This window comes from Limulus polyphemus, unplaced genomic scaffold, assembly GCF_000517525.1.
Source record: "Limulus polyphemus unplaced genomic scaffold, Limulus_polyphemus-2.1.2 Scaffold486, whole genome shotgun sequence".
In the NCBI taxonomy this organism is placed as follows: domain Eukaryota; kingdom Metazoa; phylum Arthropoda; class Merostomata; order Xiphosura; family Limulidae; genus Limulus; species Limulus polyphemus.
The window spans coordinates 505,130-521,302 of record NW_013666096.1 but is presented as its reverse complement, the minus strand read 5'-3'; the positions used below and the strand labels follow the sequence as shown (position 1 = coordinate 521,302).

Genomic DNA, 16,173 nt, shown 5'->3' with positions numbered 1-16,173 from the left:
TCCTCTGTGTTGAAGCTGCCAGCATTAAGCTCTCTTGTGCCCAGGTTTGTTACAGTGCCAGCAAAGTCCCTCAAACTTCTCTGAAAGCTGACCTTTTCTGGCCTTGAATCCAGCTGACTGTACCAACCTTGGTACCTCTGTGCTGGACTTAACGTAGGATTCAAATTCAAATTCTTCCTGCATTGTAGAGGGGTGTGCTTGCTTCACTTGTATCTTTAGTTGTGGACTGTCCAAGGCATCTACAAACTGATCTCTCAGCAACAACTTGAGGAGATTGGGTGGTGCAGTTGGGTAGGCTTTGTGTGCCATACTTTCCAAGTCCTGTGCCAGCTCTCCCCTTTAGCATGGACTCTCGTCCTAAACCTAGCCCTGTAGACTTCTGACTGATTCTGTGTTCCATACCTGAGTTCTAGAGCCACTACCAGTGCTCTATAGTTGTGTCTGTCGTCTGCTGACAACTGTCCAAGTACTTCTAGTGGTTGTCCCTTCAAGCTAGTTGCCAGATATACTGCTTTCTGCTCCTCTGTTCACCCATTCATTTCTGCCAGTAGCTCAAATTGTGCTCTATATGCTTCCCACAGTGCCTTCCCATTGAATTCCTGTGGCTTCCTTTGTACTAGATCACTCCTATTACTGACATTCATATCTGGGATGTAACTTCTAACAGGACTGAAGATGTTTGCATTAGTGTTTAGCTGCAAGGTCTGGAAGGGGCTTGCCATTGTCTGGGGCTGATTAAGTAGATGGTTAATGTATCCTCCTTGTGTAAAAGACAATAAATCGTCCTTTAATGTATCTAATTCACTTTTAAATTTACTAATGTTTTCCGTTTGTACTTCTTGTTTCCTTTCTTGTTCCAGTTGCCACTGCTGTAGTCTCTCTTCTTGTTTCTTTTCTTTTTCCTCCAACAACTGCTGTAATTTCTCTTCTTGTTTATTTTCTTTCTCCTCCAACCACTGCTGTAATCTGTCTTGTTTATTCTGTTGTTCGAGCTGCCACTGTTGCAGGTTTTCTTGCCACTGCTGTTGTCTCTCTTCTTGTTTCTTTTGCTGTTCTTGTATTGCTGCCATCAAATCTGCTAAGCTGTAGTTTGATTTACCACTTCTCGTTTCCATTTTTTTTCCGTCCCACTCTCTGACACCAATTTGTTACGTCTCCGTTTGTTAGTTAATTTTCCGTAAATTTCGTTCCAACGAAACTTTAGCGACGCAAGTCCTTTCTTAAATAAAACTGGTTTATTCTTTCTGAATACAACTTTGCGATACACTTAATTTCAACAGTCGAGCTATAACAAACGCTATAATTCACAATGAACATCTCATGTGCTCGACTCAACAATACTCTGTCCGCAGATCAATTACACATTGTGACCGTCTTATATATATACAAGACTAACGCATATTTAGTAAACGCTAGAGCATTCATGAAGGAACAGGATATTTCTAGAAGTCAATGATGTGTTACTAGCGTCATCTGACTTCTGCTGTCGTAACAATACATTGAATGCTACTCTAGAAATTAAGATGAAGAAATATGTCATAGACTCACTAATGGATATCTCCAGTGAATTAATTCATACAAACATCATAAAAAGTTAAAAGTTATTGTTTTTTTGTCTTCAATCCAACTGCAAAAATTCTGGATTCTAGTGGGAAGAATTCACCAGTTACGTACAGTTTGTAATACGGACTAAAAGCATTATATGAGGCAGATATTAAAATTGCAGCTGTAATATCAATCCTGAGACTTTTTTCTAGAAATTATATTTAAAGAACTAACATACATTTCAACTTTTTGTGAGTAATATCAATTAGAAAATTAGACAGAATTTTAAGTACTGATCAATAAATTTAAATCTTATAAAAAGAAATGTGAACTTGCTTTTCAAGATTATGTATGGGAAGAAAAAGTATATTTTATAACCAACGTTTTGTTGACAACTATTAAGTGAAAGATGTTATAGGAGGTAACAGAAGATATCAGATGGCATTTATTTGAATAATTGCACTGTTTCAATGTCACTGGTTGTATTGTAACGGATCATAGAATGAGAAATGTATAGGGAAAATTAAAGAAATAGGGCATGATAATCCAAGTAAAGGAAGACAGTGTATGTATATTGTGTACAGAAGCTATTGATTTGGTGCATAACAATCTTACAGAAAATATTTTTAAGCATATTATCTGAGAACATCATGATTATATAGATGGCCATGAAAATCCAAACAATACCAAGAATGAGTTACAATTATTTGAGTTAATCTAAAAATACAAGTTTTCTACATAAAGAAAAATTAAAGCTCAGATTTTCATCCTTAGTGATGAAGTCTCAAATTGAGGTTAATAGTGCAATGTGCAAATGAGTTACCCATGTTACATTCACAAAATAATTTCATCCTTTATAAATTGTTGGTAAGAATAGCCAAAGGACATAGCTGACAATACAAGAGTTGCACAGTGTAAAGATCAGCCAGTCTTTAGTAAGGCAAGAGAAGAAGTGTTGGTATTATTTGTTATCTACCTATCTATCTATCTATCTGTGTCTGTCTGTCTATCTATATATATATTAGGGTAGAGTGAAAAGTGGGGTGAAAACTAAAATTTTCGATAATCAATTTCTCCAGGGATGCAAGAGATGTGTAATGATGACAGTAATTCATTGTTAACTATTTTTATCCTTAGCATTGGTCTTCTAATTCCGCAAGTGCATTGAATATTTATATGTGAATTCAATAAAACTGCAGTTCATTTTAAGGCATTAGTTGGCATTTGTGCACAACTCTTTGCTAAATTCAATCATTATGTGGCTGAAAATACCCAGAACCCATCACGAGTTCACATGTAGCTATTGCTTTCCAATTTTTCCCTTGAATACGTTTGGCCCCTGCATGCAGCATACATACCATCCATTGTAGAGGCCTTCCTAAATGGTTTTCTAGGAGACTAAGCACACCAACTGTCACTGTACCATCACAGTTAACAGGGATAAGTGTCTGCATTAAAGCCACTTTCTTCTAGAAGTGAGACCATTGAATCAAATATGTCCTTATTGCTTCCAGACAGTGGAGTAATATGGCCAAGGTATATTGACTGTGGTTCTTGAATAAGCATAATATGCTCTTCTGTATTAGTTTTAAGATAATACTTAATTTCCTGTTTCACCCTTATTCTTGTCTTATCCTTTCAATCATCAAAGTACAGTTCCTTACACTGCAATGATTTGATACTATTTTGTGCCTCTGTCCTCTGCTTCTTTCTTTCTCATCTCAGCTTGTGTCTATCTGTTATGCACAAGATGTCTTCATTGTGAATGATGCCAAGATCTTGCATCACAGAATTAGAGATGGCTTCTGCAGAATTATCCAAAACACCATACCGATCACAAGTCCTAGCCAGCACAGGCATACTAGTTCTCACCTGATGTGATGTAGATGAAGGTTCAATTATTCTACCAGCAAATAAGTTTGAAGTAATCCATGAGCCAAAATTGTTAGACTTAACATTTGTTTCTGATTCAGATTATGAAGAGTTCTGAAACAATTCTGCCATGCTCGTGCTTGCTTCATCATCCATTATCCTCTTCTGACTTTTATTTTATAATCATAGCGCTTTCACAGTTTTTTTTGGTTAGTACTACATCTACTCCTCCAATGTCCATTTGTCTTTGTGTTCACTGGTTGTTCATAAATCCTTTCAGGAATAGGAACTCAATGAGTTGCATCACATTTGCAAGATGTTGAAGTGCAATGGCAAGCAGCTATAACAAACAATTTCATTGTTTCCTTGAGGAAGTTCTGCTACTTAGAATCAAAGGTAGGTGTTCCAGCTCTCTTAATTTATTTCATGAAAGCCTGATACTTGTCATGACATTTTAGTATTTTTCTTATCAAGCTATTATAAGAAATGATTGGGATTAAGGCTTTTTTACCATATGTCTTCTACATCCAAAGCAAATTTCTCACCAATTTCAGCAACCTTTTTTCTCAGCATCTGATGGTAATAACTTCAATTTTAGTTTTATATGCTGATAGTGTGAAATAAAATCTGCAATTGTTTGTAGAACGTTGATTTTCAATGGTCATGCATCAAATCCTGATACATGTGAAAATGCCAACATATGTTTATTTTTAGCTCATCTTGTGAAACTCATGGTTTATGTAGTAATAAAGGAAAGGGAAAAGAAATTTAGCACCACAGAAAGATGACAATCCCCCTTCAAATCATGTATTACTCACAACTAAGCATTGACTCACAAAATGCATTGCATCCATGCAGTCGCTAATAGCTCCAGGAAGGTTGGGAACTAGAACATTTTTATAGCTAGCTACCCATAAAAAATGGATTGCATGTCTGGACAGTGCTTCCTAAACATGAAAAATGCAAACAACTAATGCAATTTTACTAGTAACCATGCGAGACAGGTTGAATGTCAGAACATTAATTTCTAGGTATAACTATCAGAAACTTTAAGCATCTTGCGGAGCCAGTAAATGAATACAAAGCTGAATATTATTTTACACATTTATTATAAATATACATATACAACTATTATACCCATGGAGAACTTGATATGAAGCAAAAAAAATTTGGTGTCACCCTAACACAAACACACATATATATAATAGGAAAAATCTCTACAAGATTAGATGGTGTTTTCTTTAAGAGAAATCAGTTTAATAAATAACTTAGTATTTGTAATTCAGCTCCTAAGTCATTTTTGCTCTCACTTTAAGGTTCCTAAGTATTGGATGAGTTTACAAGTTATGACTCACTTTCTGAATGTAAATATAAATTTTACTTGCTCACAATTTATTGAGAAAAAAAGTGCATAATGGTAACAAACAACTAGCATTAAAAGAAAGGAAAAATACCTGCAGTGGACTAGAAGAGGTCCTCTGTCTGAAACATAGTGCTCATTAACCCGTTTAATAAATCGAAGGAGCCAAGATGGCTGCTCTGGAGCTAGAAAGTCTTTCCACATAACAAAGTGAAAATGAAGAATTTCCCGCTCTTCTGGATAATCATCCTTCAGTGAAAATGACCAATACATGTAATAAAATAAATCTTTAACATGTCCTCTGATCAAACCAGTCTGTATTTTTCATGACAATTTGATAAGCATTGTCTTTTAATATTTTTGTAATGAATAATTTAAACAAGTTTTGGGCAGTGCTTTACAACATTTTAATGAAATATATGAACTTGATATCTTTAAAACAGGTTTTATATATTTTAATACATTTTTTTTTCTAACTAAAGATAAAGTTTAGATCTTTTCCTAATTATTCCAATTTTAAAATGTCTTGCTCTAACTGATTTTTGCAGTTATTCAATTTTAATCACTTCTGACCCAAAAAAAAATAAAGTTAATTTTTTTAAAGTAGTGTTTATAACAAATAAAATACTTGCAGAGATTAATTTAGTTTATAGTAACATGCAGTTGCACTGCATATTAAAAAAACAAACAATGGTTAATAGTTTACAACTGTTATACATCTAAGCAGAGTATATACATACATTCTTCAGAATTAATATCTATAATCTGTGCTAATTTTCTTACTTTACAAAAGCATTTGTGTTTCAGTATAATTTCAAGACATACCTTTGAATACTGGATGTGAAGTCTTCGAACAATGTAGTCAGAATACTTCTTAACAGTAATAACATTCACAACAAATAGATTTTCAATTTCCTTTGGCTCATCTTCATTCCAGTACTGGGCACACTTTATCTGAAGATTAATATCATATTATATAGTTAAACTTGTCAATAAAGTATTGCATGTACAGTAAATAACTTCTTTTTAATAAATCTATAATAATGATAATAATATGAAAAATTAGCTCAACTGTTAAATGAAAAACATATTTTAAACACAATTATTGTTTTGCAAAATATTAACTAAGTAGAAGCATATGCACCAATATAACAAAGCAGGAATCTTTAATCGACTTACAGTCCACAGAAGGACTAGCTTTACAAATTGAACATTAGAAAAATTTAATTCTGAAACACGATTTAACAAATTTTTAGAAGCTGAAAAACTATACTAGACACATAGATCATCTTAACATAAATAAATCACAAAAACTCCATGAGTCAAGTTTAATGAACAAACAATATTAAAAGTTAACTTGTTCTGTGTTTGTACTAGAAAATGACCACACTAGTGGTAGAATTAATTATATCAATTCTTGTGTATGTGTGTATATATATATATGAATTGCACAGTACAATGTACTTTGTGTGAAAGTGCAATGTGCTCTAAGATACCCAATAAGTGATATACAGTGAGCATATGTTTGTAAATGTAACCATTTGCCACTCTTTGAAGAACATGGAATGACAAGAAGCAAGCTAACAAATCATCCTCATTTGGTAATTAGTTCAAGAAATCAAAATTATGGCATGAATTTACGTTAATGAGCTTTATACATCAACATTAATTTGTTAAACAAGGGCAAGATTTCAACTTTTAAAGGTCTGTTTTTAAAAACCTAATAATTTTACTATAAAAGAAAGATAAAGTAATAACACACACACTTACTTTGCCATGCTCTTCAACTCCTGTCAGCATTACCACCACTGTGACTTTGTGTTCCCATATCATCTTCCAGAAGTCTGTTACAGTACGATCAAGTGGACCCTGAGCACAAATGAATGTTTTTCTATTCTTGTAACCCTAAAAAAAAAATGTGAATAAAGTCAGAAATACTGTAATATTTCTTTCACTTGCTAGACACTAAAAATTACACTATACGTTTGCAGTCACTTGTAAAAAAAATCTTAATTGATGATTGTTAAACATATAAATGTAGGAAAATACATTTCTAATCTACTACCAAATCTTTAACAAAAATTTATTCAGTTCTCATTTGTAACAGACACATAAATTATAATGTGAGGAATTAAATTAGCATTATTTTTTTCTTCAGATGTGGGAATCTGTTGGCACATAATCATTATGTATATTATCATATCATTACACACACAGACAATTTCAATTAATAATAACTTACAAGTTCCTACTTATATTTTGTGCAATTCGATGATATTTGATGTAAAAAAGTTCTTATTGTTGATTGGTTTGTGACATGTGATACCAACATATGCTGAGCTTCTGTGTGTGTGTATATATATATATATATATATATATATATATTTAACTGCTGAGTTAGGTAAGGAGTTTTAATTGGTAGAGTTTCTTGTTAGTAGATTTTTTTCATTTTTAATGCTTGCAGTCAATATGATGTTGGTGGCAACCTACCATTGCCTTATTAAGTTTGCTGCTCAGCATGAGAATGTCACTTGTCCATGGATTGTCTTGCACAATTTGTCTATTGTAAATGACCTAGTTACCATGTTATAGAAGCAGGAGGTGTATTTAACACATATATAGTATCCCATTTTTGTGGTAATGGTTCCTCTGATGCACATGTAATTATAAAATTTTTCATTTCAGATAAATTCATGTAATTATCCTTTTATTCTTTAAGTTCTAGATTAGCTGTGTCTTCATGACAGAAGAAAAGCTTTAAAAATGTATATTTAATTGCATTTCTTACTTATTTAAGAGGTTTCCTAATTTGTTATACAACTTAGAAAGGAATTTCACAACTTTAAAAAAGGGGTTTCAGAACAATATGTTTGTAAAACACATTGGATTCAGTTACATTTTGCAGCCAGTCATACTTTTATCTCTTAATTCTTAAAAAAAAAAGCATTTCATCTTATGAAATTAACGATATGAAAACTACAAGTAAAAAAATAAACATACTTCAACACTCTAAAAAAGAGCACAGCACTATTCTACACAATAAAGATTTTACGGCAATGAATACTTAAAGCAATTACTAACTGTTTTTTAAACTGCACATTTGTAGCTTTGATATTTTTTTAAATAATGCAGCCACTCTTAAGTTTAATTTTGAAAAATAGTTTGTTACAAAAATTATTTTAGTTCCAGTTAAAAACCACTGTTCATTAGTTTCTAGATTGCAAATACAATTAAAAAAAATTGAAGAGTCTCCAATATTTCTTGTAAAACTATGTTTGAAAAAAGTAATATGATAGTTAATATTGTATACTTTCATAAATTGAACTTTGTCATCCAAGAACAAAGTTTATATTTAAATTTCGTAAAATGTTATTAGAAACTATTTAAAATAAAAATATTACTAAGTGATCTTCAGAATGAGGTAGGATCATCCATGAAATTGTTATTAAAATGAGGTTTTTAAAAGGGAATTTTATTGCAAATTTATGCTTTATTATTTAAGCTCATCAAAATTACTCTGGTTCTAAAATAAATCAAATAAGCAAGGGACCAGAAATTTTTTTATGTAAACTAAATATTTCTGCAACATCCAGTTATTTTTTTTTACTATAAATATGTGACAGTTGTGCATCATTTCTATGTTCTTATACCCAGAATTTCTGATCAAATGCTACAACTTTCAGAAAACAAATCACAAAGACAGGTCTTTTTGAATAACAAGACATTTCTCCTGGGTCATCTCAATAAATAAGAGTTAATAGTTATTACATTTTTATTTTATTTTTATAATTAAAATTAAGAAATAAAAATACAACCAATTACATACACAAACCAAAAGACTTCTTATATAAAAAATGTCAAAATCAATTTAAAAGTGAATAATGAAGTATTTCAAGAAAACAAGGTTAGTAATACATGCAGTAGTAAAATGCACCTCATTTTTTTCTCTATATTGAAAGAACTATTTTTGTCTAAACTGTTTTTTAATCTATCATTTGAGAACATTTAGTTGATTTTTTTATGACAATACTGTGACAAATGAATATTCAAGTATAAAAGCAAACTGTACTAATGGTTAAAAATTTCATGGCAACCACAAATGTCATGTTTCTATGTAAAGTTAATCAGTTTGTGTAAGAGATAATGAAGCTATCAGTTGGAAGGAACCCTAAATTTGTGTTGTATCAAATATTACATTTCACATGAATTTGAATATGAAATAAGTTTTATTATGTGCAAAAAAAACAGTAAATGCAAAGGCAACTCACAAAACTTCTTTAAGTGCTGCAAAAATATTAGGACTGTGATATATTTGTTAATATTACCATAGAAGACACAAAATTTGTGTATATGTTAATTTATGTGAAAAATCTTATCTGTTTCATCATACAAAGTTTAGTATAAGAGATTCTGCATTCAAGACACAACCTACAAGCCCATTTCATATCAATCTTGACCATGGACCAGATTAGAAACTTACTAGATGCATTAAATGAATTTTCTTATTAAAAACTCTGGTCTACAAGAATGAAATTTCTCGTTGTTGTTTTGAATTTTCATTTTAAGGCAATCGATACTAGTGATTTTTTGTCCTTCACTGCCATAAAATGTAAATAAAAAAAATTATTAAAGAATGAAGTTTCTAACAAATTCAAAATTCCTTTCAAAATGATTTTACGAATAAACAATTACTCAGATATGAGGTAAACTTAAGTAAAAAATCTTGAGCCTGAAATGCATTACTCAAACTTTACTTAACATTGTTAGCAAACAGCAAGAATTGTTTATTGTGAACTAGCAGTAACAAAAGTCATTGTTTAGAAGTCAGAATTAAGAAATGCACAAATATTATTAATAATCTATGTTTAAATGTCTGAAGTTATGAGAAGGACAATATCTTATAGATGAAACAAAAAAAATTATAAATGAAGAAACATAACTAAATTTTTTTTCTATTTAAACATTTTAACAAGTTTTTGATCTTCATACTAAAAATAAATGTTGATTGCATTTGAATCACTCACCATTTAACTTCTTGAAAACTTTTCAAACTTATAATATTTAATTATTTGTTAAGTCTTTCCTTCTCTAAAGCATAATGAGACAAATAAAGAAATTACATAAATCCAAACAACATTTTGTTATGCAAGTAACTTAAGCTGCTCTATAGCAAAATATCATAAAAGAGCTATATTTACAACTAAGCTTCACTGTTGCATATAGATAAATCGGAAGTTCTGAGTTTTTTCTACTGTTGTGAAGTAGGTGTGGAATGTCGAAAATCTACTGACATAGGATGTTTAATCAAATTGGGGGCCATTTGTTACCTGACATCACCTGATATAAAGGTCAAATCAGAATCATCCAAATTTGTATAATCTTATAACTTGCCCTGTATTAAAGTGAAACATTTTTTATTTAAAAAATTATGCAAGTCTATGCTCAACCCACAGGTAAAACAATGTTTTTGGTGTAATATTGTTGTGCACTACAACTTTTGTACTGATACATTTTACCTTGGACTGATAGTTTCAGAAATAGCGTTTGACCTTTCTACTTGGACATCATATCAAATAACAAATAGGCCCTGGTATGCCGAAACACCCTATGTCAGCAGAATTTTGATATTTCACATCTACTTCACAACAACGGGTAAAATCAGGACTTTTGACTCACCTGCATTGATATTCAGTAATTAAAATGATACTTCTTACCTCTACAAAATCTGCATTTATATAATCTGAGCCTGGTACTCCATCTTCCACTGGTAACCTCACCCTTGTTTGATCATCTGTGTGTAACACAATGAGGAGAAAATCTGATGTAATATGAATCATAATATCCATTTTATTTGTCTAGGGCATCTATTTAAAGTAAAGCTTTACTGATTATATAAAGAAGTTTTGCCTTTTGTTCAGTTATGAACAGTTTTACTTTCTTTAAATAATCTATTGTTATTAAGCAACTACTCACCCAGACTATAATAGAAACTACAGGTTTTTTTCAGTTACAATATGATAAAATTATTAAGACATTTCTAATGAAAAACAATCATATGGAGTGTGACACACAGCACTTTTTTTTCACACATTGTTTTCCAAGTATAAATTATTTGCATTATTATCCACAGATGAGCGGCTAATACAACATCTCCGTGTGTTTCTTTTCAAGTACAAACTCTTAACTCATAGCTCTGTCATCTCTTTACCAATTTGAAATCAAATACAGTTTTGGACTCAGGAGGTCAAACCCTTTTAACTAATGTATTTGACCACACCCCAAAATCTCATAAATAAATTTACTCTAATCATGCCTAAAAGAATTTAAATTTGAGGGTAGGCTGGTAGAGATCCTGATGAGTAATAAAATTGAATCGAGTATATGCGTGCCCCGTGCTTGGTATTGCTGGCACACAAACATATAGCTAATAAAAAGGGAAACTAAGGTCTTATAGATAAATTTACACTAATCTTGCCTAAAAGAATTTCAAGTGCCACAGCTATTGAGGATTCCCTCTTGTATCCTTAATTAACAGTACAAAATAAAAACATTTTTATTTCATATTTATAGGACATACTTATTATTGTTTTGAATTTCTAATCATTATTCCTAATTTCTATCCATAGTTTAAAACTTGTGAAAATTCAGTTCCAATTTTAGCAATCACTGAGCAAAAATATAATTGTTAGGTTCAGCATAAAAGTTCATAGAATGGCACCGAGTTCTTCGTTTTCTTCAAGTACAAACTTTTAGCTTGTAGCTCCATCATCTCTTGACCAATTGGAGATTAATTACATTTTTGGACTCAGGAGGTCAAACTCTTTCAATTATGTATTTGACCTACCCAAGGTGTCATAGATTAATTTACTCTAATCGTGCCTAAAACAATTTCAATTTGATAGTAGGCTGGTAGAGATCCTGATGAGTAATAAAATCGATCAGGTATGTGCACACCCCATGCTTGGTAATACTGACATACAAAAATATACCTAATATAAAGAACTCATAGATTAATTTACTCTAATCCTGCCTAAAAGAATATCAAGTGCACGGCTATTGAGGATTCCCTCTCATTTAATATGCTTCTTCTATGATAATTTTGTAAGATATAAAATACTTCATACAAACATTAGATTTAAACTTATAAACCACTTTTAACTACCAATAAGCAGTGTTATAGAAATTTATTTATAAGGCAAGATGCATTAGGTAATGGGTATATCAATTATGATTGTCTTTTTTCATTTTATCTGTTTGAATGTTAAGTAATTTTTTACATTATTAAAAAATATGGAAGTGTTTTTTCTAGCTCTAAAGCAAACAATTTAAAAAACCTAAACCAGACCTAGTTAAGTTCCATCAATAAAAAAGAACAAATATATATTAAAAAAATTGCAATCAAGGCATCTACATTTTTCACAATTCACATCATATGAATGATATTACGAGGACTGACTGTAGATTACAGCATATTTAAAATAGTCAAGTTTTTTCTCACTTTACACTGAAAAAAACGAATACATTAAAGTACTAGTACTTACATGATCGAATATCTGGATAACGATTTTTACTAAGGTTCTCTGGACTGTCAGCTGCATGTGTAGTTCTATCCTTGAACTTCTCTGGCAGGGCCTTTATGTGTAAAATCAAAACGTTAAGTACAACAGTAGCGCTCATCAGTTGTAGTAAATTTAATGGACTAATTAATGTTTCATAAGTTATTTTTGAATTGAATCTTTGAAATAATAATAAAAAAAAACAGATTTTTTTGATAAGTTAGTTTTTACACTTACTTAGGTTATTTTTGGTTTTTGAAATTGAGATTCAATCAAACAATGGGCTTGAAACTCTTTGGTTTGGAAAACAATTAACCATTTCATAGACCATTTCATTATGTATTTTGATGGAAAGAACAGTTTTTTAAAGCTGAATTAATTTTAGTTAATCAAAGTTGTGTATATTTATTTCCACCCAAATTAAAACCCTCCAGTATGCATTAATAAATACTTGTATTACAATATTAAATTTTCTACAGTTATCCCTGAAATAATATTAAAGTCGCTAGATACAAATAGCAACAATATCCTCAGTTCTTGTAATACACAAAAGGAACATTATACAAGTACCTTAAACAATATAAACAAACACTAACCTCAAATTCTCTTTGAAAAAGTAAGTCACTGTCATTATGTCTTTCTACATAAGCACTAGGTAAATCTTCTGCTGCTATAGGGCCTAAGTAGGGAACTTTTGACAGTCGACTACCTATAAAAGTGTTGTTACCAAATTACTTTAATCAGAATTAAAGAAGATATATGAAAAAATACTATTCTCCTCTTATATTTTTAAGTCTTCCTGCTTAATAATACCAAATCTATGCTAGCACGAGTTGCACATACATATTTAATTATTTTTCAATAGAAAATACTTGAAGTATAATTTTAGTCTCTCTATACACGTTAATATATTTCTATTTACACTTGTCAGCTAACCCTTCACATCAGAATCTTTTAGAAAATACGAATTTTATTTTTTGTAAAATCATTTGCTAAAACAGCTTTAAATAAAATGCTTATACAATAACAATGTAAAATCACACAGATTTTATGATAAATTTAGATAGTTTTACTTCCAGCACTTATGTATGTATACTAGAACAAATTTATATTTTTCTTTAAAAAAACGACTATATTTTACTGAATAAAAATATTTTTGTTTACATTTATCAAATACAGATAGACATTTCAGTGTACATAAACTGTAACATGCAACTAAGAAACAAACACAAGTTGCTGAATACTATTCATTATTTAGAAATATACTAACTTTTACATCTGGGTATATGGCCATTTCTTTGAATGGTGCGACGAATCAAAGCTGTAAGACCTAATCTGTCACCTTCATCATATGGGTGATTATTTTTACGCCTGAGAGCAGAAAGAAAAAAATTAGAGCAATAAAACACTAATGATTTAAAAAAAATATTAAAGCTTCTTTGTAATCTTCGTAATATTGAATTGTATTGCAGCTCATTAAAATCCAGTTAATTAGCAGTAAACAGTTGTAGTAAATTTAATGGACTAATTAATGTATTATAAGTTATTTATGACTTGAATCTTTAAAATAATATCAAAAGAAACAGATTTGTTTGATAAGTTCAGCAACAGAAAACAATAATAAGCATAAACCCAGTAAGTTTTTTAGATCACACACACGTTTTTAATTTCCATTCATTTACCTTTCTTTATATACATAGAAGTTTTACATATGTAATATTTTTTATTATTGAAATGTGCTTAAAGTGATTCCTGGAAAAAAACCCCAAAAAACTGGAACTTGAATGTAAATAAATTGTAATAAGTGGTTCATTAAGGCAGACACATACTTGAATAGGCACAAGACCAGGATTAAAATGAGTACAACAAAGATAAGACCACTAAGAATGCCTAAAACAATGGCCATTGGATTTTCTGTGGGTTCAGTCTTAGGAAGAGAACCTGTATAGAAAAAAAATGTATTTAAGAACAGTATCTGCCATTGACTGTACAAAGTCAACTAACAGGTTGGTATTTTGTGTATCATTACAACCCAATAATACTAATAACAATTTTAATAAATCTTAACTAATCCTATACAAATTTCTTGTAATAAAAACATGATAACATCTCAACCATGTGATGCTACTGTCTACATGAAATATTTGAAAATTTCACAGTGTAGTGTACTAACTTTTCTAAAAACTTTAATTTACTTTACAGAAAATCTTATCAATTATCTACCTATTTTCAGTTTTTACAAATATCATACTTGATCATGGGTAATTTTTTGCTTTAATGTCTTATATGAATAATATTGTAAATAGTAGTTACTTTAACTCTATATCCTATTCTATATCACTGTGCATTAGTGACCAAAAATTGGTGAATGAATTTATTTTCTGTGTAAAATAGATAAGTGACTCCACCTGTAACTAATGGATTTAACTGCAAAAATTGATAGTATTTTTGTACACACTTTCTGTATAATGCATATGTTATTAGAGATCTGGTAACCAAATATTTAATGGGCTCATAAGAAATTACCTGCATAGTTTATAACAATGTGTTTAAAATGTCAATGGAGTCCTTAAGGATCCTATCAGTAGTAGGTGTTGCGTCATCGAGGTCACGTGACTGGTGTGGCGCCCTCTAGTTTCTAGAACTATCTTGTTCCTTCATGAATGCTCTAGTATTTACGAGAAAGGGTAGTCTGGTATATATAAGAGGGTGACAACGTGACGCGGTAATGTAATGTGTGGATAGACAGTGAGTAATTGAACTGCAGTCAGAGAGCACGAGAGACGTTACAGTGTTTGTTTAGCGCGATTGTTGAAGTTGAGTGTATCGGTAAAGTTATATTCGGAAAGAATAAACCAGTTTTATTAAGAAAGGACTTGTGTCGCTTAAGTTTCGTCGGAACGAAGTTACGGAAAGTTAATTAACAAACGAAAACGTAACATAGGGTTAAGACGTATGATATATAGAAAATTACTTACCAGTCTCAATAGGAGCAAAGTATGGACTTTGTTTGGATAAGATCTATTAAAATGAAAATATATTCAGTTATTACAATGACTGGATATAATCTTTTTTTTTACTTAATATGTGCAAGTAATGTAGCAAACACACACACACTTTTGTCTTTAGATTTGGTCATGTAGGATTAAACCTAAGAAAGCTCAGCTTCCCATTGAAAGGATAAAATAACCACATATCAGCTAAAAATTTTAAAAAAGGAAGAAACCAACTGATTACAGTTCTCCAGTGACCACACAAACATAGTATGTTTCTCATAAAGCTTTATGAATATTTACATAAACAATAAAAATAACAAGAGCAGAATTTTTGCACAAAAGATCAATATAATTGAGTCAATAATGATAATAAAAGAGCTTGATCTGTAAATTGAGACTTCTGTGAAACATGTGGGGACCTTTGATTTCTGGAGTGGAGTGCTGGAATTTTATGTTAAGTAAGTGTAATAAACATTCAGATCCTACAATATTATGGACCCAAATATGAAAATAAAATAGAAATTCAAACATTTAAACCTGATTTGCTATATGGCACATACCACCATGATCGTGGATGGCATTATATTCTCTGAAAATTTTCTGTAGTAGCTATATCAGGGGAACACATCTAGAATATGAGCCAGAGGTGGCCAGCTGGTCACTTGTGAGTCACATAACATAACATAATGTTTTGGGACAACATGGGACCTATTGGTCCATCTTGGCTGTTCCATCCTCTAAACTAAATTAAAATAATTTAAAAAAAATCTTAAAGCTAGCCCTTATCATTCAAAAACTCACTTAAATTTACTGCCTTAACAAAGATATTATATAATGTTTTTGT

General features: G+C 30.8%; 1 protein-coding gene across 1 annotated transcript in view; it reads right to left on the bottom strand.

Moving 5' to 3' along the window:
- Positions 1-16,173, bottom strand: part of LOC106458565 (tyrosine-protein phosphatase 69D-like) — a 161,088-nt gene that overhangs the window by 27,762 nt on the left and 117,153 nt on the right. Inside the window, exons 12-20 of the mRNA XM_022384820.1 lie at positions 15,312-15,354; positions 14,163-14,274; positions 13,604-13,704; positions 12,930-13,042; positions 12,319-12,409; positions 10,492-10,568; positions 6,548-6,682; positions 5,603-5,731; positions 4,872-5,026 (exon numbers count right to left, since the gene is read on the bottom strand). Coding sequence (XP_022240528.1) covers positions 4,872-5,026; positions 5,603-5,731; positions 6,548-6,682; positions 10,492-10,568; positions 12,319-12,409; positions 12,930-13,042; positions 13,604-13,704; positions 14,163-14,274; positions 15,312-15,354 — 956 coding nt within the window. The remainder of the gene's footprint in view (positions 1-4,871; positions 5,027-5,602; positions 5,732-6,547; positions 6,683-10,491; positions 10,569-12,318; positions 12,410-12,929; positions 13,043-13,603; positions 13,705-14,162; positions 14,275-15,311; positions 15,355-16,173) is intronic.